Below are 26,344 nucleotides of genomic sequence, written 5' to 3' on the forward strand. Positions count from 1 at the left end.
ATGTTCTATTTACTGATTCTAATATTTTCTCAGACAGATTTATAAAAGTTCAGAGCAACAAAAAGTGCATCATATAAAATATATCTTAGTCACTCTTCAGATGAACACATCAACACTGATGCTTCATATGTTTGACTGGATGCAAACTCAGTGACGTCGTCTCTACTCAGATATAAAAACTTCACATCAGACTGTGAAGGAAACAGAACATCAGACTCAACATGTTTCCTGTAGCTCTGCTGCTGCTGTTGGCAGCTGGATCCTGTGAGTCTCTCTGGGTTTGTCTTAGTCAACAGTTCTACTTTTAAAGTTGATCATTTGATAGAAAACATTTTCTTCTTTTAACAGGCCAGGTCAACGTCTGACCATCACCTGTCAGGTCTCTTATTCTCTTGGCAGCTACAGCACAGCTTGGATCCGACAACCTGCAGGAAAAGGACTGGAGTGGATTGGGATGAGACGAACTGGATATTCATACTACAAAGATTCTCTAAAGAACAAGTTCAGTATCGACTCAGACTCTTCCAGTAAAACAGTGACTCTAAATGGACAGAATGTGCAGCCTGAAGACTCTGCTGTGTATTACTGTGCCAGAGACTCACAATGGTTAAAGTGAACAGAGAGACTGTACAAAAACATCCAACTATTTATTTTCACTAGAACCTCCAGGGGGCAGTAGAAGACCTAAAATATGTTAACTCAAGTACTGAAGACATCAAACAGCTGATGATGAGCTTTGTTACTGTCCGTTATAGTGGTGATAGATCATCAATCACTGAAGTCTTGTTCACCATCTCTAGAAAACAGCAGGTGAATCTGCAGATTAAGATTCGTTATGTTTATTATGGAGCTCCAAAGACACAGTGATAAAAGAGGGAGTGACATTGGAGAAAAACTGAACAAATGAAACAGCCTGAAGACTCTGCTGACTTCTTCCGTTTACTAATTACAATCTAAAACCATTTAATCAATCAATTAATGTCTCTTGTCATTCATTAATGGCTGTCTAAGTCTAAGTCTAGTTGGAGGTCAAGTTAAATTAGGGGTTTCATTTATATTAACTAAACCTAATTCGTTCTTGCTCTTCAATCAATAAAACAAAAAGACAAGGTTCAATTCAATTTAACAAATCTGACTTCATTGAAGATGAGAGACTTTGTTTAAGATGACATTTATACTTCTCACTCATTTACTATGTGATGACTGAAAGACTTGGTAAAATAGTGAACTTGCTGTAAGGAGAAATGTAAACACAGATTCTATTTAGAGACAACTAAATGATTATGTTAAAGGAGGTGTAAATGTTGATGAGATTTAAACTCAGTGATGCAGCTGCTCATGGATATGTCAACAGTGTGAATGGATGGATAGAAACCAGCAGAGATAAAAGCATTTGCAACTGATATCTGAGACTGTTCATCTTAAAGTCAAAGGACAAAATAGGTTTATCTACTTTGCTGTCATGTGTTTGATATTGGAGATGACAACCAGAATATACAGTCTGACTTTGAACAGACAGATTGTTGATCTGTTCAAGCTGTATCCAAGATGGTGCCGCGGAGGGTCACCTCAGTGCTATGCTCTGAACTCTGAGCAGTCACAGAGCACGTGACTCATTACATTCTTGTATATACTACTGTTCATATTCATGCTCATATTCATGTCCATATTCACTGTATATGCTATATACAGTATATTCTGAAAGTCTATTTATATTGTACAGTATTTCTATTTTTGCGTACATTTTTTTCTCTGACATCAGACTGTCAGTGGAGTTCACAGCACGTCAACTTCAACATGTTTCCTGTAGCTCTGCTGCTGCTGTTGGCAGCTGGATCCTGTGAGTCTCTCTGGGTTTGTCTCAGTCAACAGTTCTTCTTTTAAAGTTGATCATTTGATGGAAAACATTTTCTTCTTTTAACAGATGTGAAGTGTGAAACGTTGACACAGCAAGCCTCTGTGACTGTGCAGCCAGGTCAACGTCTGACCATCACCTGTCAGGTCTCTTATTCTGTTAGTGGCTGGAGGTCGCATTGGATCAGACAACCTGCAAGAAAGGGACTGGAGTGGATTGGGAGTGCACATGCTGGACACACCACACACTACAAAGATTCTCTAAAGAACAAGTTCAGTATCGACTTAGACTCTTCCAGCAACACAATAACTCTAAATGGACAGAATGTGCAGCCTGAAGACTCTGCTGTGTATTACTGTGCCAGAGAGTCACAGTGGTTAAAGTGAGCAGAGAGACTGTACAAAAACATCCAAATATTTATTTTCACTACAACCTCCAGGGGGCAGTAGAAGACCTACAATATGAAGTTCCAGTGAATACAGCAAGTAGCTGATGATGAACTTAGTTATGGCCCATTATAGTGGTGATAGATCATCAGTAATCAGAGGCTGGTTCACCATCTCCAGACAACAGCAGGTGAATCTGCAGATCAAGTTTATTGTGGAGCTCCATAGACACAGTGACACAACACATCAGAACAAGTCAACAATATTCTCTCTACTTTAGACGTGTAAAATCTGGTTGACTGGCTTAAGAGCAGCCAAAGATATTATAGCTCAGCAATGAAGACCTCCTCATGACATTTCCAGGACTCATATGACTCATATTTGGAACTGTCTTCAGCAAGAGTCAACAAGGCAAAGTCGAAAACAATAATATAGAAGAATTTCATATCTGATTCAACTGACCTTTTGCTGTGATAAGTGCAAAAGATTATGAATACAGAATGGTTATTGGTTGGTTGAGAGATGGATGGGTTGGATGGGGTAACTAATAAAAACTGAGTGAGAAAAATATATTCTGTCCACTTTAACAATCACAAAATAAATGTCATGACAACAACTGATTGGAAGATAAATAACTTTGTTCTCAGTTTTGCATGTAGAAAAAAAATTATACGTGTTTAAAGTAACTCTCCTGTTTGTTAGTGGTTACTATCAGCACAATGAAACCAATATTCACAAAGATTTATACATATTTATTAATTTCATCATTTCTTTCTTCAGACATCAACTAGCTAAGCTCCTAATCTTTATACTCAATGTATAAAGATGATGTTAAAATGTCCTAATCTTAATATTTCCAAAGACAACTTTCCTGAAATGTTTAGAGCAAAATCAATGTGTGGATTATTGTATAACATCAACAGCATATTCACTCTACAAAGACATTACTGGCTCTAGTTGAACAACACTGATGCTCCATATGTTTGACTGGACGCAAATTAAGTGACGTCGTCTCGACTCAGATATAAAAACTTCATATCAGACTGTGGAGGAAACAGAAAATCAGACTCAACATGTTTCCTGTAGCTCTGCTGCTGCTGTTGGCAGCTGGATCCTGTGAGTCTCTCTGGGTTTGTCTCAGTCAACAGTTCTACTTTTAAAGTTGATCATTTGATAGAAAACATTTTCTTCTTTTAACAGGTGTGAAGTGTGAAACGTTGACACAGCCAGCCTCTGTGACTGTGCAGCCAGGTCAACGTCTGACCATCACCTGTCAGGTCTCTTATTCACTCGGCTACTACACAGGTTGGATCAGACAACCTGCAGGAAAAGGACTGGAGTGGATTGGGATGAGAGCTGGTTCAACTACATACTACAAAGATTCTCTAAAGAACAAGTTCAGTATCGACTTAGACTCTTCCAGCAAAACAGTGACTCTAAATGGACAGAATGTGCAGCCTGAAGACTCTGCTGTGTATTACTGTGCCAGATACTCACAGTGGTTAAAGTGAGCAGAGAGATTGAACAAAAACATCCAACTATTTAATTTCTCTAGAACCTCCAGGGGGCAGTAGAAGACCACCACAAACAATGAAGACATCAAGTAGCTGATGATGAGCTTTGTTACTGCCCATTATAGTGGTGATAGATCATTAGTCATTAAGAGGCTGGTTCACCATTTCCAGACAACAGCAGGTGAATCTGCATCAAGATTCAGAGACACAGTGACACAAGAGGGACGGACACTGGAGAAAAACTCAGCACATGAAACAGCCTGAAGACTCTGCTGACTTCTCCTCTTTACTCACTATGATCTAAAATATGGATAATATTAAATTATATTTCAAACGTTTCTAATTTTTTGTATTTCTCATATCTTACAATATTGACATTGACTGTGAAGCCAATTTGAATAAACACAGCATGATTCTAACTGTTGTTTTCAGAAAGAAGACACGTTGCACTGATGCATTAATGATGAATGCATTTTACAGCTTCTCTCCATTTAATTTTTTAATGTTTTAAAGCTTGTATAGAACAGAAGAGCTCTCATCAGTTCAGTTTCAGCATCATATGTTCTGCTGGCAGCTGGATGGGTAGAAATAGAAGACCATGTAACCTGATGTTTTGATGTTAAGTTTAGTTGGAGGTCAAGTTAAATTAGGTTTTCCATTTAGATTACCTGGACCTAATTCCTTGTTGCTGTTCAATTACAACAAACCAAAAAGCCAAGATTCAGTTCAAGTTATCAAATCTGACTTTAGCGAAGATGAGAAACTTTGTTTAAGAAGGAAATGTTTATATTTGTCACTCATGTGTTTCCTAATGACTGAAGTTGACAGACTGAAACTCATCTCATAGAATTAAAGTTCATGTTTTGATTCCATGCAAACTAAACTAAAATGGTGATCTTGGTACAGGCTTAGGGTTACACAGAGAGCAAATGTCTGTCTGTCTGTACATGATCACTGGTTGCTTCATTGTTTTCTGAGTAAATCAGTCACTATCAAAGCTTCATTCAAGAATGTAGCAAATTTTTACGTTTGGTAGAAAATACGTTTTTTTTTCCTGTCTTTCATTCATTATTTTTTTTTATTTGTTTTGTTTTCACTAGCCACCATATAAAAAGCCTCAGAGGTCAGATTGTTATTCTGAGCCAAAAGGTTATTTCTCAGCATCACAGCATCACATCATGGAGTCTGAAGGTCAATAATGGGACAGTCCACGGAGCTCTAACTGCCTCTATTCAATCCAGAACAAAGCAGTCCTGACTCTACATCCATTAAAAAAACTAATTATGGCATGTCTCTTTAGAGTTAAAAATGGAAATGTGCAGCCAATTTAATGACACACTAGAGGGCAGTCGATGACAGGGACTACATTTGATATTTGTTCTCTTATAATTACTTGACAATCGTTTTATGGAGTCTGGGGAAAAGCCTTAAAATATCCCTCCTGTTTGTCAGAATTAGCAGCAGGTAACTCCTTTCATCTCATCAGGTTGTGCAGGTCAGAGTATGGAGTCCATTCCTTTCAGTTCAGTAGTGAAAAGGCCTGGGGAGACTCTCAGTCTGTCCTGTAGGGGATCTGACTTCACATTTAGCTGCTGTTATATGCACTGGATGAGACAACCTGCAGAAAAACCACTGGAATGGATGAAGAAAGGAGCCTCTAATTCTCGCAACTTTGTATAGGTGAGCAGTTTGAGAGGACGTATTGAAGTCAGTAGAGAGAACAGCAACAGCATGACATATCTGAAACTGTCCAATATGGAGCCGGAGGAACTTCTGAGCATTACTGTGACAAACACTCACAGTGGTTAAGGTGAGCAGAGAGACTGTACAAAAAACTCTGGAGAAAACATTTTCACTATGACCTCCAGGTTTCAGTGAGGATATGAATTAGATGACATGAAATTAACAATGTCTCTAAACATGTCGCAAACATGAACACTATGAAAGTAGCAGCTGACCTTGTGGTTAGTGACTTCCTGTTTCTTTGGTTTTTGAAATTGTTACGCTGAACAACAATAGTGTTATTTATCATACACATTTTGCATAATAATGTGAGTTCAGCACAAAGGGTATGTAGTTCTCCAGATCCTGAGAGGAGGAGTCAATGCAAAACAAAGATGTCTTCCACCTCTACTTATCTGACTGCAGAGAGGATGACAGAGAACAGTGGACACACAGTTTAACATGATGGACTGTAGGACAGGACTGCTGCTTTTAACTATCTGCTGGGCAGGTCAACACTTTCATTCATCTTAATGTTACATATTTTTGATTTGAGTCAGCAGCTCATTTATCTTGGTGCTTTTTATTCTCTTGACAGGTGTTTATGGTCAGACTCTGACACAATCTGAACCAGTGGTTAAAAGACCTGGAGAATCCCACACACTGACCTGCACATATTCAGGGTTCAGTAGTGATCATGATAATGTTTGGATTAGACAGGCTCCTGGAAAAGGACTGGAATGGATTGCTTACATTAGTTATGGCGGTGGTAGCAAATACTACTCTCAGTCAGTCCAAGGCCGGTTCACCATCTCCAGAGACAACAGCAGAAAGCAGGTGTTTCTGCAGATGAACAGTCTGAAGACTGAAGATTCTGCTGTTTATTACTGTGCTCGACGTTCACAGTGACTGAAGTTGGTTGAGCAGCTGTACAAAAACCTTAAACAATTACAGTGCTTGTTTTGATGACCATGGCTACCTCAGAAAGCTAAAGGAGAGAAAACAGACAGCAGAAAATTGTTGTCATGCTGATAAGTTCACTTCAAGAGTGACAGCAATGAAATCTTTTCCACCAATTTTCCCACCAGTTGGAAAAGCTTTACAGCTGAACAATGTCAGGTGTTTTTGGACAACAAGAAGTTTAAATAACTTTATTCATACAATACGAGACATCTTGACCTTCATGTTACTTTAAAAACAAACAAACAAAACAAAAAAAAAAAAACACACACACAAAAAAAAAACAAAAAATAAAAAACAGACATGGTCAGTATCCCATAAGATATCATGGTGTACAGAAAGGGAACTCTAAAGTCCAGATTGTCAAGAACACCGTATCAGTAGTTGTATCGATGTTATGTGACTGATCACTGAAGATTCTGTTGTTTATTATTATTATTGTCGAGTGTCACAGTGACTGAAGTTGGTTGAGAAGTTGTAGAAAAAAAAACAGACAACAAACAGCAATGTGACGCAGAGACACCTGGGTTTCATTTTAAACAAATTATTTATACAGAGGTTGATCATATTAAAACATGACTTTGGCTGTAGATCATTTATTTTATTGTAAAAACAACATAATGTCTAAACTAGGACTGATATTTTAATTGAATACATGGTTGTGTTGTTGCTGATATACACAAATCAGAGAGGACTAAGTTGTTGTCATCAGTCCTTGAGTATTACCACATATCAGAAATCTCACACAGCTTCTATATAGAGACACCTACATGATTATGTGAAACAAGTTGTAAATGTTAATGGGATTTAAACTCAGTGATGCAGCTGCTCGTGGATATGTCAACAATGTGAATGGATGGATAGAAACCTGCAGTGATAACATTATCAGCATGAGATATCTGAGACTGTTCATCTTAAAGTCAGATGACTCTGCTGTTGTTACTGAGTCAAATACATAAAGGAAGAACAGAGGCTCAGAAAATACTTCACAATGACCTACAGGTGGCAGCAAAACATAATGAATGAGATGATAGAGAATTAGACACAGATGCACACTAGAAAGGGAGCAGCTGTGGTTGTGGTTTGTGACTTGTTTTTTGGATAATGAATCATAATAACAATGTTTTACAGCAGTGTTGAAAGACCCAGGACCCTGTCTTTCTATTCACCATCTATACACTGACTCTTCATCCAGTTTGTACCAAATCTAAATAACGCTAAGTGAATGTGAAAAGGTGATTGCAGTGAAACCCTTTTCACTAAGAGGAGTATGAAAAAGCTTCATGAGTCACATTGTTTCTCAGAGTAAAGTGGATCCTTTTCAGCATCAAATCATGGAGACTGAATGGTTTTAAGGGGTCACTGCATGGAACTGTAACCACCTCTTTAGAGTTCAAAACAAATCAGACCAGACAAAAATATCTGCTAGTTTAAAATAATATATGATAACACAAAATTTATTGGCACTTATTGGTAAAAAAAAAGATTGCTCCTCTGAACCCATGTCTACTGGCAGGCTGACACAAGGAAAGGTCACTTCAGCACTGGACAGTTCCTCTGAACCCCTCTCTACTGGCAGGCTGACACAAGGAGAGGTCACTTCAGCACTGGACAGTTCCTCTGAACCCATGTCTACTGGCAGACTGACACAAGGAGAGGTCACTTTAGCACTGGACAGCCCCAACGGGGGACATATCAAGTTCACCTGTTTGTGCTCCTGGATTCAGTTGTACATGTTGCCTTTCACAGTACACTTCAACATACTGACGTGAGAGAAACGAGATCTGCATCAATGAACTGGAGTAGACAAGAGATAGTTTGTAATCTCTAACCAGTGCATTCAGCTTCCAAGCTAGGCCCAGGGAGGAAATACTAAAACCTTGTCTCCAGGCAACAATGTTCTACTCTAGATGAGCTTATCAAACCTTTCTTTACATTTGTGATCAAGTGAGGGATAACAAAGAGGACAATAGTGTGTCTGTCTGTCGCTGATAACTAAAATAAATTTGTCCAAAAGTCAAATTGTAAGTTCATACCCTTTAATAGATGGACTGGTGTAGGAGGAGCTGACTGTAACCAAATCCTCACAGGGCTCCAGTTGACATCATATTTAAAGGAGAGGTGAAAACCTACTAATCACACTGTCAACAAGGCTGACAGAAAGCTGACATTCTTGGTGGTTGCTCTGTTAGTTTGGAGTGGTGCTGAAGGTTGGACCATAACAGAGTCTGAACCAGTGGTTAAAAGACCTGGAGAGTCTCAAAGACTGACCTGTACAACATCTGGACTGGACTTCAGCAACAAATGGATGGGCTGGATCAGACAGGCTCCTGGAAAAGGACTGGAGTGGATCTCCCTCATTCATCCTGATGGAAGTAGTTACAAATTCTACTCTCAGTCAGTTCAAGGCCGGTTCACCATCTCCAGAGACAACGGCAGAGAACAGGTGTTTCTGCAGATGAACAGTCTGAAGACTTAAGATTCTGCTGTTTATTACTGTGCTCGAGACTCACAGTGACTGAAGTTGATTTAGGAGCTGTACGAAAACCTCCAGTACTGAATGTATACTATGTTTCAAAAAAAAAAAAAAAAATGTTTAATATAGAAATCCAGCCATGAGCTAAACAATAATACCTAAAAAGATTCACTCATTATCCTCAGAACACCCCCCCCCCCTTTTTATTTTTTATTTTTATTTATTTATTTTTTTTTATATTGATTCATTTATTTACAATTTTATTTTATTTATTTTTTTCTATTATTCTGTGTGTGTTGTATGTTGTTTGTCCCAGTGTGGTTTAGACCTGAAGTGGGCTTATGGGTGGATGGGATTGGGTTTAGGGGTCTGACTGACATACTGTTGTGAATGTATTTTTCCCACATTGTATGACATCTAAGATCACTTTGTTGAAAAAAACACAATAAAAAGATTTGGAGAAAAAAAAAAGATTCACTCATGTTTATTTTGTCATAAACTTATAAGCGTAATAAGCAACAGGTTTTAATGTAAAAGTGCTTGTTATAGAAAGTCACGTCACACAGGTGATTTCCAGTTGTGTGTTCATTCTGCAGAGAATCACTGAATGTATTTTTCTATTGGCTCCACTTAGAGCAGCAGTGATGCTTCACATGTTTGTTTCATTCTATGCAAACTCAGTGAGTTTCCATGTTCCTTAGCTATAAAACCATCAGACTGTCAGTGGAGTTCACAGCACGACAGTTTGACCATAAACATGTTTCCTGTAGCTCTGCTGCTGCTGTTGGCAGCTGGATCCTGTGAGTCTCTCTGGGTTTGTCTCAGTCAACAGTTCTTCTTTTAAAGTTGATCATTTGATAGAAAACATTTTCTTCTTTTAACAGGTGTGAAGTGTGAAACGTTGACACAGCCAGCCTCTGTGACTGTGCAGCCAGGTCAACGTCTGACCATCACCTGTCAGGTCTCTTATTCTCTTGGCAGCTACACAGCTTGGATCAGACAACCTGCAGGAAAAGGACTGGAGTGGATTGGGATGAAACATACTGGAGCTTCATACTACAAAGATTCTCTGAAGAACAAGTTCAGTATCGACTTAGACTCTTCCAGCAAAACAGTGACTCTAAATGGACAGAATGTGCAGCCTGAAGACTCTGCCGTGTATTACTGTGCCAGATACTCACAGTGGTTAAAGTGAGCAGAGAGACTGTACAAAAACATGCAACTAATTAATTTCTCTAGAACCTCCAGGGGGCAGTAGAAGACCACCACAAACAGTGAAGACATCAAGCAGCTGATGATGAGCTTTGTTACTGCTCATTATGGTGGTGATAGATCATCAGTCATTAAGAGGCTGGTTCACCATCTCTCGACAACAGCAGGTGAATCTGCATCATGATTCAGAGACACAGCCACACAAGAGGGACGGACACTGGAGAAAAACTTTGCACATGAAACAAACATTTCTAATTTTTTATATTTCTCATATCTTACAATATTGATACTTACTGTGAAGCAAATTTGAATAAACACAGCATGGTTCTAACTGTGTTCAGAAAGAAAACACGTTGCACTGATGCATTAATGATGAATGTATTTTACAGCTTCTCTCCATTTAATTTTTCCATATTTTAGACTTTGTATAGAACAGAAGAGCTCTCATCAGTTCAGTTTCAGCATCATATGTTCTGCTGGCAGCTGGATGGGTAGAAATAGAAGATCACGTAACCTGATGTTTTAAGTTTAGTTGGAGGTCAAGTTACATTAGGTTTTCCATTTAGATTACCTGGACCTAATTCCTTGTTGCTGTTCAATTACAACAAACCAAAAAAGCCAAGATTCAGTTCAAGTTATCAAATTTGACTTTAGCGAAGATGAGAAACTTTGTTTAAGAAGGAAATGTTTATATTTGTCACTCATGTGTTTTGTAATGACTAAAACTCTTGTACCATAAAATGAATTCATTCTTTTTTTATTATTATTTTTTAACATTCTGTTTATTGAAATTTCCATATTTAAGACAAGTGTGAACATTAATGTGAACAATTTTTTTCAACCTGAACCCCCTCCTGTCGCCTCCACCTACTTCCCATTACTGGTATATTGTATATCAAAAAATGTACTTACAGTAAATATAAATTATAGTGCAATAGGATCATGACATGGAATGGGTACAAAAAACAAAACAAAACAGTTGCTCCCACAGTCTAACAAATTTGGTTCAGTGTTTTGGATATGTCACACAGACTAAACCTCAGAGATTCATGGCTCTCATGTTGATTTTCACTGGAATAGCAATGTTTCAGCTGCTTTAACATATGAGGCCAAAAATATGCTGTAAAATATGATCACATGTTCAAACAATGGAAATGTACTCACAGATTTATTGAGACACTAGAGGAAAGTCAAGGACAAGGACTAAGTTTGATATTTGTTCTTTTTATAATTACTTGATAATCGCTTTAGGGAGTCAATGAAAAGGCCTTAAAAGCAACTGATGCTAATTTATTTATTCAGATCAAATCTCTGCTTTCATCTGATCTAACCATCACCAACATTTTTTTTTTTTTTTTTTTTTTTAAATCCATACTCCTGGTTTGTTATCTGTCAGGATGCTGTCACATTCAGCAGCTAGCACATGGCTTGGGTCAGACAGACTCCTGGAAAAGGACTGGAGTGGATCAGTTTCATCTATACTGATAGTAGTGGTAAATTCTACTCTCAGTCAGTTCAAGGCCGGTTCACCATCTCCAGAGACAACAGCAGAAACCAGGTGTATCTGCAGATGAACAGTCTGAAGACTGAAGATTCTGCTGTTTATTATTGTGCTTGAAGCCACAGTGGTTAAAGTGGGCAGAAAGGCTGTACAAGAACATCTAAGTTTTTATTTCCGCTAGAACCTCCAGGGGGCAGTTGAAGACCTAAAATATGAAATTCAACAGAAACAGTGAAGACATCAAACAGCTGATGATGAGCTTTGTTACTGCCCATTATAGTGGTGATAGATCATCAGTCAGTGAGAGGCTGGTTCATCATGAACCCAATCATAGAACCAAAGTTACTTTCTTTCAACAATAAATACATTTCCTCTTTGTCTTAACTATGGCTTCTTCAGACAACATAAATCCATCCCGTGTAAATGATTCTCTAAAGAACAAGTTCAGTATCGACTTAGACTCTTCCAGCAACACAGTGACTCTAAATGGACAGAATGTGCAGCCTGAAGACTCTGCTGTGTATTACTGTGCCAGAGACTCACAATAACACAAACCATCAGTAGACCTGAACAAAAACCTCTCAGTGCCTGAACACTTGGAACATAAAGCCACCAGAGGAGGAGCCCTCACACCACGAATGATTTCGCATCAGATCACTGAGAGAAACACTTCAACATCTGTCTATCTTCCTCCATTAGTGACTCACAGTAACTTTGAAACTGACCTGAACTCAGTTTAAAGTAGTAACATATGATCTTTGATCAGACACAAATGAGTTTGTTACTTTGGGACTTTTCAGTGATAATTTTTTAAATCTAATTCCAGCAACATTACTGTAAAAGACATTCAGTGAATGACAGGAACATTGAAAATCTTCAGTCAGAAGAAGACAAAGACCTGGTGAGAGGACAATCAAGTTTAACATTTGTCCAAAAGTCAAATTGTGAGTTCACACCCTTGAATGTGACTTTAATAGATGGAGTGATGTAGGAGGGGCTGACTGTAGCCAAATCCTCACAGGGCTCCAGTTGATATCATATTTAAAGGAGAGTTGAAAACCTACTAATCACACTGTCAACATGGCTGACAGAAAGCTGAAACTCTTGCTGGTTGCTCTGTTTGTTTGAAGAGGTGCTGAAGGTTGGACCATAACAGAGTCTGAACCAGTGGTTAAAAGACCTGGAGAGTCTCACAGACTGACCTGTACAACATCTGGACTGGACTTCAGCAGCAACTATATGACCTGGGTCAGACAGGCTCCTGGAAAAGGACTGGAGTGGGTTGCTTCTATTAGTACCAGCAATAGCTACATCTACTACTCTCAGTCAGTTCAAGGCCGGTTCACCATCTCCAGAGACAACAACAGAGAACAGCTGTTTCTGCAGATGAACAGTCTGAATACTGACGATTCTGCTGTTCATTATTGTGCTCGAGGCCACAGTGACTGAAGTTGGTTGAGCAGCTGTACAAAAACCTCCACAGAGAACAAACAGCAACGCCGCGGAGGGTCGACTCGGTGCTATGCTCTCTGATACTTGCTGCACTGTACGCCAAAACCACTCAGCACAAAAACAGCTTCTTTCCCCAGGCTGTCGCTCTGATGAACTCTGAGCAGTCACAGAGCACGTGATTCATTACATTCTTGTATATACTACTAGTCATATTCATGCTCATATTCATGTCCATACTCTTTTTCAACTCATGTACATATTCACTGAATATGCTATATACAGTATATTCTGAAAGACTATTTATGTTGTACAGTATTTCTATTTTTGCGTACATTTTTATTTTTATGGTTATTCAAGTGAGCAAAGTGAGCGGAATCAAATTCCTTTTATGTGTTCACGTACCTGGCCAATAAAGCTGATTCTGAAATAATACAATTAATTTAAGATAAAACTCTTTTAACAAAATATTAATGTTAATACCTCTCAACATATACTCACAGACAGTAACTGACTTTAAGTATTCTTCCATAAGTGTAAATGCAGAGATGTTTTCAGAACGTTCCAGTTTTAATGAGATTTAAATACCTTGTGGAAAAAAGAGATGATTTCCAGACATCCACAGATATAATAACACTGAAAGAATGACTGACTGGACTCAGACCAACATCCATCCTTTATGTGTTGACTTCTATGCAAACTCAATGAGCTTCTTTGTCACTCAGCTATAAAAACTGCTTCACTGACACCAGACTGTCAGTGAAGTTCACAGCACGTCAGCTTCAACATGTTTCCTGTAGCTCTGCTGCTGCTGTTGGCAGCTGGATCCTGTGAGTCTCTCTGGGTTTGTCTCAGTCACTAGTTCTTCTTTTAAAGTTGATCATTTGATAGAAAACATTTTTTCTTCTTTTAACAGGTGTGAAGTGTGAAACATTGACACAGCCAGCCTCTGTGACTGTGCAGCCAGGTCAACGTCTGACCATCACCTGTCAGGTCTCTTATTCTCTTGGCAGCTATGGGACAAATTGGATCAGACAACCTGCAGGAAAAGGACTGGAGTGGATTGGGATGAAATATACTGGAGGCTCATACTACAAAGATTCTCTGAAGAACAAGTTCAGTATCGACTTAGATTCTTCCAGCAACACAGTGACTCTAAATGGACAGAATGTGCAGCCTGAAGACTCTGCTGTGTATTACTGTGCCAGAGACTCACAGTGGTTAAAGTGAGCAGAGAAACTGTACAAAAACATCCAACAATTCATTTTCTCTAGAACCTCCAGGGGGCAGTAGAAGACCAAAAATATGAAGTTAAACAGAAACGGTGATGACCTGAAGTCCTGAGAAATTAACTTGTTCAGTATTTTTAAGGCTAACTTGGAGAAAAGTGAGAGATGTTTACTACTGGTTTTGAGTTAAACTCGTTGCAGCTGAAACCACCATCACAGCTGCACAAATAACACATTTGACTAAACAGTGCTCACAGTAAAATGGGACACTGATGAAATAGTATGATGACGATTGAACTGAAATTCACATTCATGTAATTTAACCAGTCAAGAGAGAGGTTTGTTTGACTTTATTTTCTGTGTTTAATTGTTTACATCTGCTTATATCTCTGTGAAGATCTGTTGATTTGTTTCATGAGGCAGAAACAATATCAAATCATATAGAAATAACACTAACTACATTTTAAACTTTTTACCTTTTCATGCACATTTATATATTACATTTTCTGATTTTTCTTCATCACTTTATGAGAATGAAACCCTAATACACACTTTGTATTTGATGTTTAAGTTATAAACTAGCGTAGTTTTTACCGAAGCTAAATAAACATTTGTATTTAGTCACATGTCCATGCTCCTGAGCAGATGTTTCCTCCATATGATCCACATGGAACTAGGAAGCACGTTATGCGACTGGTGGAGCTGGATCAGACAGGCTCCTGGAAAAGGACTGGGCTGGATTGCTACCAATGGTGGTAGTAGCTACATCTACTACTCTCAGTCAGTTCAAGGCCGGTTCACCATCTCCAGAGACGACAGCAAAGAACAGCTGTTTCTGCAGATGAACAGTCTGAGGACTGAAGATTCTGCTGTTTATTATTGTGCTAGAGACACAGTGACTGATGTTGGTTAAGTAGCTGTACAAAAACCTCCACAGACAACAAACAGAAATGTGACTCACAGACAGTTGATTTCTTACCATAATTAACATATATCCGCAATAGATATCTGTATGCTTTACTGTAAAGATTTTTATGATTATATCTAAAATATATTTTTATTTTTATTGTGATATTATATCACTCACAAACAGAAGTACAACTGGTTAAGATATAAAAAACATTTCAGAATGAATTATATGAATAATAACTTTGCCTCAGTCCTGCAATAGACTGGTGACCTGTCCATGGTGTACCCCACCTCTTGCCTCATAACAGTTGGGATAGGCTCCAGCACCTCACGACCCTAGTTAGGATAGGTGATAGTAGAATATGAGATGAGATAACTTCCACAAACAAAAATGAATTTAAAGCATAGGTGTGGCTTTGTTAGGTGACACAAAAGAACTCTCAAAAAAGTCTCAATGCTCAAAATAACACTGTAGATGATTTATTTTGTTTTAAATGTTTGTAGTTGCTGAACTAACCAGTGATGTATGAACTGAGGCTATTATTTTAGATTCATTACATCATACAGTTGTAATGTTGATCATATACACAGATCAGAGAAGACTGACTTTCCGACATTTCGTTGACACTCTTTCTTATAAACCAAAACTTATATTTACACAACAGATTCTTGCATATTTTACTGTAAACTGTAAATTCATCTCATCTCATCTTCCATATCACTTAATCCTGCACTAGGGTCGCGGGAGTTACTGGAGCCTATCCCAGCTGGAATCAGGTGAGAGGCAGGGTACACCCTGGACAGGTCTCCAGTCTAATGCAGGGCTAACACAGAGACAAACAACCATTTGCACTCACACTCACACCTAGGGTCAATTTAGAGTCACTAATCACATGATATATTGGAGACTGTCCAACCTGAAGGCAGAGGACTCTGCTGTTTATTATTGTGCCAAAGACTCACAGTGGTTAAAGTGAGCAGAGAGACTGTACAAAAACATATCTTTGAAGGATTACATTCACCAATGGATGTGTTCTAACATATTTTATACCCTTAATCTGGCATAATCTATTTTTGTTTTTAGAGACAACACATGTTTTGAATTATACACTTTTGTCCTAGTGATTGCAGAGAGTCTGTTTTCACTAGAACCTCCAGAGGGAGTAAAAGAAAATATTAATTAACCAAGGAGAGTGCGCTTGCACAAGAAAATGTAACAAATAACCAGTACACAAAGTGAAGGATTTCAGTGCAAACACTGTAAATACTCTCTCTAAAGGTATGCAACCAACAACAAGGCGAACTGATCACTGGTTCACAGCCACCCTGAACTGTGGCCACACAAGCTATTTAAGATGCAGCTAGGGTTGCACAATTAATATACTCTAAATGGTAGCCAGCAGCGGCCACTCAGTTAAGTTTTAGACTTAGACAGACTTTAATGATCCACGAGAGAAATTACTTTGTCACTGTAGCTTTGTTGCACATGAAAGAAAACACTCACAAAAAACACAAGAAAGATAAAATAACAAAAGATTAGATTAGAGTAAATTAAAAATAATCAAAAAATTTACAGAATTAGCATCATGAACAAATACATAAAAAGTAGTTGGCAAAACAGCTGTCCAAGGTGATGTGGTTGCTTGGCCAGTTGCATAGCAACAGCGGCATGGTGTTTCCTTGTCCTTGTTGCTGGGGGAGGGATGCAAACTCGGACGGAATGTGTCCGCCCATAGGGTCTGAAGCGGGTCACAGATGTACTGTGGTCCTATGAACCAGATTTCGAAAGCACATAACACATTCCCTCTGGGTCCACACAGTCCATCCATCTAATGACCTCAGGTTCCCAACCTCCTTCCCCACTCCTCCACCTCCAACTCCAGTCTGGGATCCCCAGCACTTTTTATGAAGTTCAGTGGGAAGTTCAGCTCAGGGGACACAGCCAGCACAAGCAGCTGATCACAGGAGCACACAGCCAATGACCAACAACACAGCCAAAGACAAAATAAAAACAGCACAAAAAGACAAAAACGACCAAAAACCATTTTGAGTAGTTCAAGGCACAGAAAAACAACAGCAAGTCAGACAAAAGCAATTATTAACACACTAAGAATAATGCATGTTTGAAGAATAACCTAAAAAGGTTATTCTTCAAACATGCAGCCACTCTTTCAGGCACATTTTGAAATGCATCTCTTCTTAGCAAGGTAGGTAGCAAAGTAGGCTACACAGGAACTTTACTTGGTGTATCAGTGCCACATAACAAGAAAAAACAATATAAAAACAATAAAAAACTGGAAATAAACATGTGCTGCTAATGAACATGGAGGACAACAAACCATTAACAGTCACTGAAATTCCTTTTTTCAGGCGTGATTTCTGTAAAGGAGAATCTGGAAGGAACCTGTGAGAGCAAGATTTTTTGTGGCTGCTACCGGGGAAGGGCAGATCCTGTATACGGCGAGCATGACACAAAATGAAAACCTGACACAACCCAGAATAATCAGTGAGGGGTAATAAAAAAAACACAAGAATATATCAGAACACAGAGAAAGCATTTCGTCTAGGTTGTTGGCATGGATGACATAAGTATAGCCAAAGAGTGGAGAGTAAAGTCAATAAAACTTAACAGGACAGGCGAAACTACTCAAGTAGCTAAACAAATGCAGCAGTGGCAGCATGGGAGACGTCATACAGGTGAAAGCAGAAATGGTGACAGTGTTGTTGTCCATGGATGACACTGAACAGATTCAAAGTGTAGGATTCAAAAACCTTTCAACTGTACATACTCTTAATTTCAACAGGAGACAGGTCAAAGCATCAGACTTTCTTTGCTCGTGTTGTTGCTCTTTTTGTTACTTTGGAAGTCAGTAAATGACTTTACTACTACTACTACTACTACAAAACTTATCATGACATATGTTGCTTCTCTGCAACAATGAGAGGGAGCCTATCCCAGTTACAATCATCAACTAGCGTAACAAGCATTCTTTGGATGGTGGGAGTAGGTCAGAATACCTGGAGATAACTCACGCAAACACAGGGAAAACATGCAAAGACACAGAAAGACCGATGGATGCCCTTTCTCTCAGGTTTATGACACCGGCAAGACAGACTTCTTTTTCTTTTCTCTGCACTTTGGTGCTGTGTCAGTAGTTTTGCACATCGAAAGTACTTTAAAACTTATACCATATACCAGATAGTTTTTTGGTGTCCAGGGAAAAAGTGGGAGGCAGCAGTTCTGCGTTGGAGCTCCAGATGTTTGCCCTCAGGTTGAATGGATCAGTATTATTTATAGTGACATACTTGGCCAAATACCTGTCACTGGCATCTTTGCTGAATTTGTATCGGTATCCACTCGTGTTTCTTCTGTTTTTCCATTTTCCATTAACAATCCAACATGTCGATGGGGGGCGTGTTATTCACGTGACTGATAAAGACAGGTCATAACTTTACAACTCAGACTTTAATTACAACACAGAGTCATATGCAGGTCTTCTCAGATGACACTGCAATTGTGGAGTTTGTCAGGGGTGGACAAGAGCATGAGTACAAGAATCTAGTGAACAACTTCGTGTCATGGCGTGAAGCGAACCACCTTCGGCTCAATACAACCAAAACCAAAGAGATGGTAGTGGGCTTGTAGGGTCCAGGCCCCAGGTGGTTCAGCTCTATAAGTAGCTTGGTCTACATCTGGGTCACAAACTGGACTGGTTGGCTAACATAGATTCAGTATACAAAAAAGGTCAGGGCCACCTCTATTTGTTCAGGAGACTGCAATTGTTTAATATCTGCTGGAAGCATACTTGCAGGAGCTGGAGGCGACACGGTGATCTGATAAAGAGGAAGTTCTCTCTGGTGGCAAATTTTATGTAACCCAGACCACAGGAAGTGGATATCACAAGGGAAATAATATAAAATAGCACAGAGGGAAGTGCTTTGTCAGTGAATGCTTTTCTGAGTTTAAACTGAAGAAGTGTGAATTATATCACTTTAACGGCTGCTTTGGCTACTGGGGGAAAGGAACCTAAGTCACAGTGACTTCTGGTAAGTAATAATTCTGGGTAAAAATGAGGTATATTCAAGTGTTTATTGATTTGGGAGAATACTGAATCAGTTGGCACAAGCTGTGAGATATTTTTGCACTACAAGTACACTAAGTACACTGAAGCCATCATTAACAGTGACAACTGGGGTGCTTTAAACTACTGGGGAAAAGGTACCATGGTCACAGTGTCGTCAGGTAAGAATTTAATATTTGCTGTTTAAAATCTGCAGTGGTTAAAATTTTTAAATGTCAAATTCTAGTTATGACTTTTTTGGCCACTATGTCAGGTCTCACTTCAAAACGTATTCATGCTGGCAAAGTAAGTGAATATTGTCGACTTTAATAGTGGATATTAATGTTTATCGTACACAGTGAGATTATTATTAAATGTTAAAATAGTTTTTTCAGAGTTGTCCATTAGTAGATTAGGTTTTTATAGTGACTGGCTGAGTAGATTCAGCACTGTGCTACTATGGTGCTTTTGACTACTGGGGAAAAGGCACGATGGTAACCGTCTCATCAGGTAAGAACACAATTTAATCACGTTCATAACTTTTGAAACTGAAGAAATTCAAGTTATTTTTGTAAAAAATATTATGAGTTGTCAAAGTTGGTTAATGGTTAAAAGTTCAGGGACTTTACATCTGCCTTCATTCAGTGTCAAACAGCGTATCCTAATTGTGAATTTAAAATAATTTATCAATTTATATCTAGAATAAGAAAGTCTGAAAAAATTATATTACCGGCAGAGGTTGATCTAGATGCAAAAAATACCTTCAAATACTCGGATGAAGGTTTGAGTATGGCAACTATAAAATGTCTATATTTAACATTTTAAATGTTTTAGTTTAGCTTAAGTTTCATTTGCACAATTGAAATAAAAAAAAAAATAAATAAATAAGTGGACTTATTTGAAGCCTCCACCTTGTAATAATAAAGTGATATTTCAATTTCATGTCATTATAAAACACAAAACATCAAAAAGTACGACTACATAAAACTTTACGTTAACTAACAACAACAATAATGTCGAAATGAAGCAAATATACACAAAAAACAACAATACAACAAACAACAATAAAACAACAACAATGACGATCTGCATTGAAAATGTATGGTATGTCTACCAATGAGCAGCAACCATATGCATAGACAACACATTACGAGGCAGCAGTTAAATGATCTTTTAGACGTCTTTTGAAGCATTGCACAGAGGAACAATTTTTTGATAAATAGGAAAAACCATTCCATAACTTAACACCTCTAAATCTGATTGAAAATTTACCTCTACTAGTGAGAAGTTTATAATTGTCGATAATTGTTGGACTCTATTTTTGTTACTTGTCATTTGTTATTTATTGTCCAAATTGTGCATGTAAATAATTTAAATATTAGGTTAACAAAAAAGATCTCTCAGAATCTATTTTTTTTTATTGTGTATGGAGGACATATAAATTCTGCATTTTATTTTTTAAATACTCTTCATGCTGTGTGATTTTGTATGTCTGTGGTTTTTAATTGTATATTTATATATTTTTTGTGCTTCATTCCCATTGAAAAATGGGGAAAAGTTTTTGAGATTGTAGAGAATAATTATTACTTTTTGTGAGAACAAATATATTTTAAATACCAAGTTAAGTATTTGTGCATTTAAAATAACAGTTTATACAGAGGGAGTAATTAAAACAACTTGGACAGATCTTAATTAAGGAAACATCTTGACAAAGTGGAAAACAGGTTTGTGTATGGAGGACATCTAATATCCACATTTAACATTTTTTTTTTACTGTGTATTTTTTATGACTATGTTTTTGAATTGTTTTTATTGTTTGTACCTCTGTCAGTGTGTTTTCAGTTTAAGCGGCTTCTCTTCAAAGTATTCTTCACAAAACAGATCATCATGTCATTTAACGTGTTTTTTGTATTAAAATTGCACCGATGTTTTTCAGCATTTCCATCTCCACCGGCGGTGTTTCCTCTGAGGCCCTGCACCTCCGGGACCGGAGACACGGTCACTATTGGCTGCCTTGCCACAGAATACTCGCCCGCTGCACTGACTTTCTCTTGGACCAAAGGCACGCAGGCATTGCAGGACTTTGTTCAGTACCCCGCAGTGCAGAAAGGCGACGGCAAATACACTGGAGTTAGTCAGATCCAAGTGAGTCGGCAGGACTGGGAAAATCGCGTGGCATTCAAATGTCTCGCGACGCATGCTGGCGGGAACACAGAAGTTACACTTGTTGGTTCATCATGTCGAGGTAAGCCTCATGCTAAGGCATTTGTTACTGTTTTTCACAGGATGCAGTTTTCACATGCAGTAACCCAAAGACAGTTTTAGATATTTCTGTGACTTAAATGTGAGTTGGACTTAAATAAATACTTTTACTGTTTTATTCTTAACTAACTAACTGTGTCTGAGTGTCATAGTGTGTTCCTCCGTCACCAATGTATATGCAGAAGCAAGCATATATATATATATTTGTGTGTGTCTCTGTTTTTCCAAAGGGCATCCTAAGTTGCCAGATCTTACAGTGTCCTCCTTTGAGGATGACGATAAGGCTACCTTCTCCTGCTTTGCCAAAGATTTTTCACCTCAACAATATGAGTTCACATGGCTGAAAAATAATGCTCCGGTCACCACTAAAGATGACGAGATCATAGCAGTTTCTGAAGGAAAACTGGTCCCGGATGGAAAGCTGTACAGTGCAGCAAGTTTCCTGACTGTGCCAGCCACTGAGGCGGATGATGCAACCTTCACCTGTGTGTTCAAGGGGGTAGGGGAGTACAACACTCCTGTAGTAATTAAAAGAAATTCTGCAGTCATCACAGAAATGTGTGGGGGTGAGTAAGCTTGTACATTTCTGCACATTTTTGCATTTGTTCTACTCATTAATTGTTATTTGTTTTCCCATTCAGGCGGTGGTGGAGCATGTCCTCAGGTCGATGCGGATATAAAGATCATAGGCCCAACAGTCGAGGACATGCTATTAAAGAAACAAGGAACTCTTACATGTGAAGCGAATGTAAAGCAAGGAACATTTGAGGAAATGATGTGGGAGAAGAGTGGAACTGAAGTAGTTGGCTCCGCACTTAAAATCAAGAATGGAAAGAAGGGCCTATTCGCCAGTACAGCTACAATCACTTATGATGAATGGGTGTCAGGGACCGAATTCGTCTGCTCTGTTAAACTCTTGGACTGGGTGACACCAGAGAAGAGACGTTATGAAAGGGCTGTGAACGGTAAGAAAAATATACAGCTATATTGTATACTACTGTACAAACTAAACAGTCATCCTGTATTCATCTGATCCTGCCTTCACACACATGAAGAGTGTTATGTCTTTGTGTATTGTCTGTGTATAATCTGTGCTACAGGGTCTAACTGATCTCTCGTGCTTTGCAGGAGGACTGGTTGAGCGTCCTTCAGTGTTTATGCTGCCTCCCATAAAACACACTAGAAAAGATCAGGTGACCCTGACTTGCTATGTGAAAGACTTCTACCCTAAGGAGGTTTTCGTGTCTTGGCTTGTCGATGACGAGGATGCAGGCTCCAAATTTGATTTCAATACCACCGAGCCTATCAAGACGGGCCACGGGCTGTACTCTGCCTATGGCCAGTTAACCATCGGGATCGATGAGTGGGAGCAGACTGATGTGGTGTACAGCTGCGCTGTCTACCACCAGTCTGTGGCCAACACAACTAAGGCCATCATCAGGTCCATTGGATACAGAACATTCCAAAACACCAACATAGTCAACCTCGACCTGAACGTCCCTGAAACGTGCAAGGCCCAGTAGATGTCCCTGTGTGTCGCTGCGTCTTCTGTCACTTGTTGTTTAATGTGTGTTGCTCGTGATATGACATTGTGTTTGTGTGAGTTTAATGCAGATTCAAAATTAAAAAAAAAAAACACTTTGCAACTCTGTTGGTGTTTGTCGCATTGTTCACGTCTTTATTGAACCGGTGTTTGTTTTTACACGTTTGTTGTCTGCACTGTACTGCAACACTAACTAGGTCTGCATATTTCAGAATAATAATACACTGAAATTTACACTTGCACTATATTGAGCACCTCATCACTAACAAAGTAAATTATATGAATTGCACATTACAAGACTTATAAACACTGCTTCTGTGTTTGTCTGTGTGTGCCTGTGTTTCCTCTACTGGGTCTTGCACCCCCAGCGTGACAGATAATCGTTTGAGGTCAAACTCGACAGGTTCACAAGTAGAACACTAATAACAACGTCCTTCAAACGCAAGTCAGGATCACTGTAACTTAACAACACATTTTGGGGGAGGTCATGTAAAACTTTTAATGAATATGTTCGTGATGGTTCTCAGTCATCCAGGACATTGCACTTCCAAAAAAGCATTGAAACAAGTGCAGCCAGGGTTCCCTGAGGATGTTTCACCATGAGGATGTTCTGCCACACATTCAAATAGCAGAAGAACAACTGAAGCTACCTGGATGAAACGTCTTCAAGAAACAGCTGCCCTAGTTTTCAGCTTTTTTGGATCAACACTACAATAGATATATTCTCCAGTTAGATGAAATTAATTTAAGAATTTAAAGGTCTCACGTGGTATTGGTTGGTACTGGGTGTGGATTAACAGTTTCAGGTATACTTACAGATTCAGAAGACCAGCCTGATATAATCTACTGGAACAAGGAGCTGCAGGACGAACAAGATAACATGGGAAAGACTGCCATCACCTTCATTTTTCTCTTCCTTATCACTCTGCTGTTTTCCATCGGAACTACTGCTCTGAAGGTAACGATACATTTCACATGTTTGGCTCAGGTTTGGGCAGAAAACACCTGAAAGAGCGGTGACACATAGTAATCCTCATAAATGAATCTGATTTGATCTGCCCCAAAATAAATTAAGCTGTGAATGCCTGATCTCTTTATTCATGATGTTTCCAAATGGGATTCATTGGTATTGTATAGGCTGAGATGTGTAGAATTAAGGTGCAAACATTCAGCTTTGTCTTTGTTGAGTTTTTTTTTTACATCACAAAAATATGCAAATTTAGGAGTGCAGATTTTTGATATGCTGTACCTATAACTTTTTACATGCTGCTCTGTTTCAGTGCAGAAAGTGTTAATGCTTATGGAAACATTAACAGTTTACTGCATAAAAAGGAAATCTTAAAGCAAGCTATAAAAAAAGAATTCACATCTGTAAAGTTTTTACAGCTTTATTTTTTTTGCATTTTTACATCCATTGAACTAATCTGTAAAATGATAATAATATTTTTTAAATTTATTTAAGCAAGTCACCTTGATAACAACAACAACAACAACAACAACAACAATAATAATAATAATAATGTATTGTGTATATCAACAAAGAAAATGTAACTGGAAAGATAAGGAGTGCAATTTTACTTATGTATGTATTTTCTAATCTCTTCCAGATCAAATGAAACAACCGGAAGTTGTAAAAGTTTTCTGTAAAAAAAAAAAAAAAAAAAGAAATCACATTTTTCTTGTAGTCTCTGAGTATCATGTAAGTAGTCTCGACTGTCACTTCTTTGTCTCTGTTTTTTTAATTACACAACATTTTGTGTTTTTTGAGAAACTAAATAAATGTTCAAATGAAGATAACCACTGATGCTTCTCCAACTCATTTTCTCCCTCAGTGCTCACAGTAGCGTTCTTTATTTTTGTACACTGTTATGTACATCGCTTCCTCAGCACCTGGAGGCAACAGGCTCATTATGTAAATGATTATGTAAAGTTTATACAGTCGGCTGCCGTTTGAGTCTTTTCTTATGGGACTTGAGAACTTGGGCAAAGTCACGAGAAGCCGCGTGACATCATAATGCATGCAAACTGAAGCGATATATTTAAATGTGTGCGCTCTGCTGCTCTTACTGGCATAGCCACACCTCACACCTGTTGTCTGCGATGCTCCGTTGCTCTTTCTGCTGTTTTACTTCTGTATTCTGGCGTCACTTTGGGACCCGAGTGTTTCTCAACGCTTCCGCTTGTTGCTAGCCCTGATCACTGTGCCCTATCATGCTTAACATCTGTGCAACAGAACCCATGTCGTTGGTTATGTGACAGTTTCCTCAAATGAATGGAAACAACTCAAGTTTATAACATGCAGAACAGAACACAAGTGTTTCTCATTCACTGTCCAGAAGAAGAAAGTAACTGTTGCAGGTGAGACAGATTTATGAATTAAACAAAAGATATGTCTGTGACCTCAGGGGACCTGAAGGATTCATCTCTGTCATGTGTTCTTGTCTATCATCAGTTAAGCCTCCAACAGTAGAGATTAGGAGATCTCTCCCAGATTTGCTGAGGGGAAAAAGTGCTGTGCTCATTTGTGATGTCAAACAACTCTCATCACGTGACTTCTACATCAGCCTTAAAGCTGACGATGATGACAACATTCACAAAGTGGACGTTCATCTCCCTGAATGCTTGAAAGTTGATTCAATCAGTCAACAGTTCAGTGTTCCTGAAGAATACTGGAATAATGACACGAGTTTCACCTGTGAAGTCGATCAAGGCTTCTCCTTCAGAACAGAGTCAAACTCCACTGGCAATATTTTTGGTGTTGTCTTCTGTTGCTTTGAAAAGTCATCATGTCTTAGTGTTTTTAAGTTAAACTGACTGATTATTTAACTGAATCATTCATTAAGATTATTTTGATATACTATTTAGTGGACCCATCAGTGGAGCTTCTTCTGAAGAGTCAGGATCACAGAAACTCCTCTGTACTGGATGGGGCTTCAACCCTCAAATTGAATGGTTCTCTGAGTCCCAGCAAATATCTCCATCAACCAATGAAATCAGCATGGATGCAGACGGACGTGTGGCTGTAACCAGTCAACTTTCAGTTGATCAGAAAGTGTGGAAAACAGGGGAGGTCTTCACTTGTAACGTCTCAGATAAGACTCTGGGCAAAACTGCTGAAAAGACAATCAGCCTCTGTTCAGGTAATTGAATATAACATAGTGAAATTATTTTTTGGGTAGAATAATGAATCACTATAAATTATCCATTAGAGACACCTGCTTTATTAATCATGCATTTCGTCTATTTTCAGTAATCCTTCAGCATC

At 38.6% G+C, this 26,344-nt stretch overlaps 2 protein-coding genes across 2 annotated transcripts in view; both read left to right on the plus strand.

Moving 5' to 3' along the window:
* The window catches only part of LOC124997821, a 284,917-nt gene that overhangs the window by 48,858 nt on the left and 209,715 nt on the right, over positions 1-26,344 (plus strand). The window lies entirely within an intron of this gene.
* Positions 13,823-23,159, plus strand: LOC124998206 (immunoglobulin mu heavy chain-like). The gene is made up of 7 exons (XM_047572447.1): positions 13,823-13,905; positions 13,992-14,295; positions 19,398-19,456; positions 21,211-21,519; positions 21,767-22,102; positions 22,178-22,501; positions 22,665-23,159. The coding sequence occupies exons 1-7, from the start codon at positions 13,863-13,865 to the stop codon at positions 23,057-23,059; spliced, it is 1,770 nt and encodes a 589-aa protein (XP_047428403.1). The 5' UTR covers positions 13,823-13,862; the 3' UTR covers positions 23,060-23,159.

Source organism: Mugil cephalus, chromosome 20 (assembly GCF_022458985.1).
Source record: "Mugil cephalus isolate CIBA_MC_2020 chromosome 20, CIBA_Mcephalus_1.1, whole genome shotgun sequence".
In the NCBI taxonomy this organism is placed as follows: domain Eukaryota; kingdom Metazoa; phylum Chordata; class Actinopteri; order Mugiliformes; family Mugilidae; genus Mugil; species Mugil cephalus.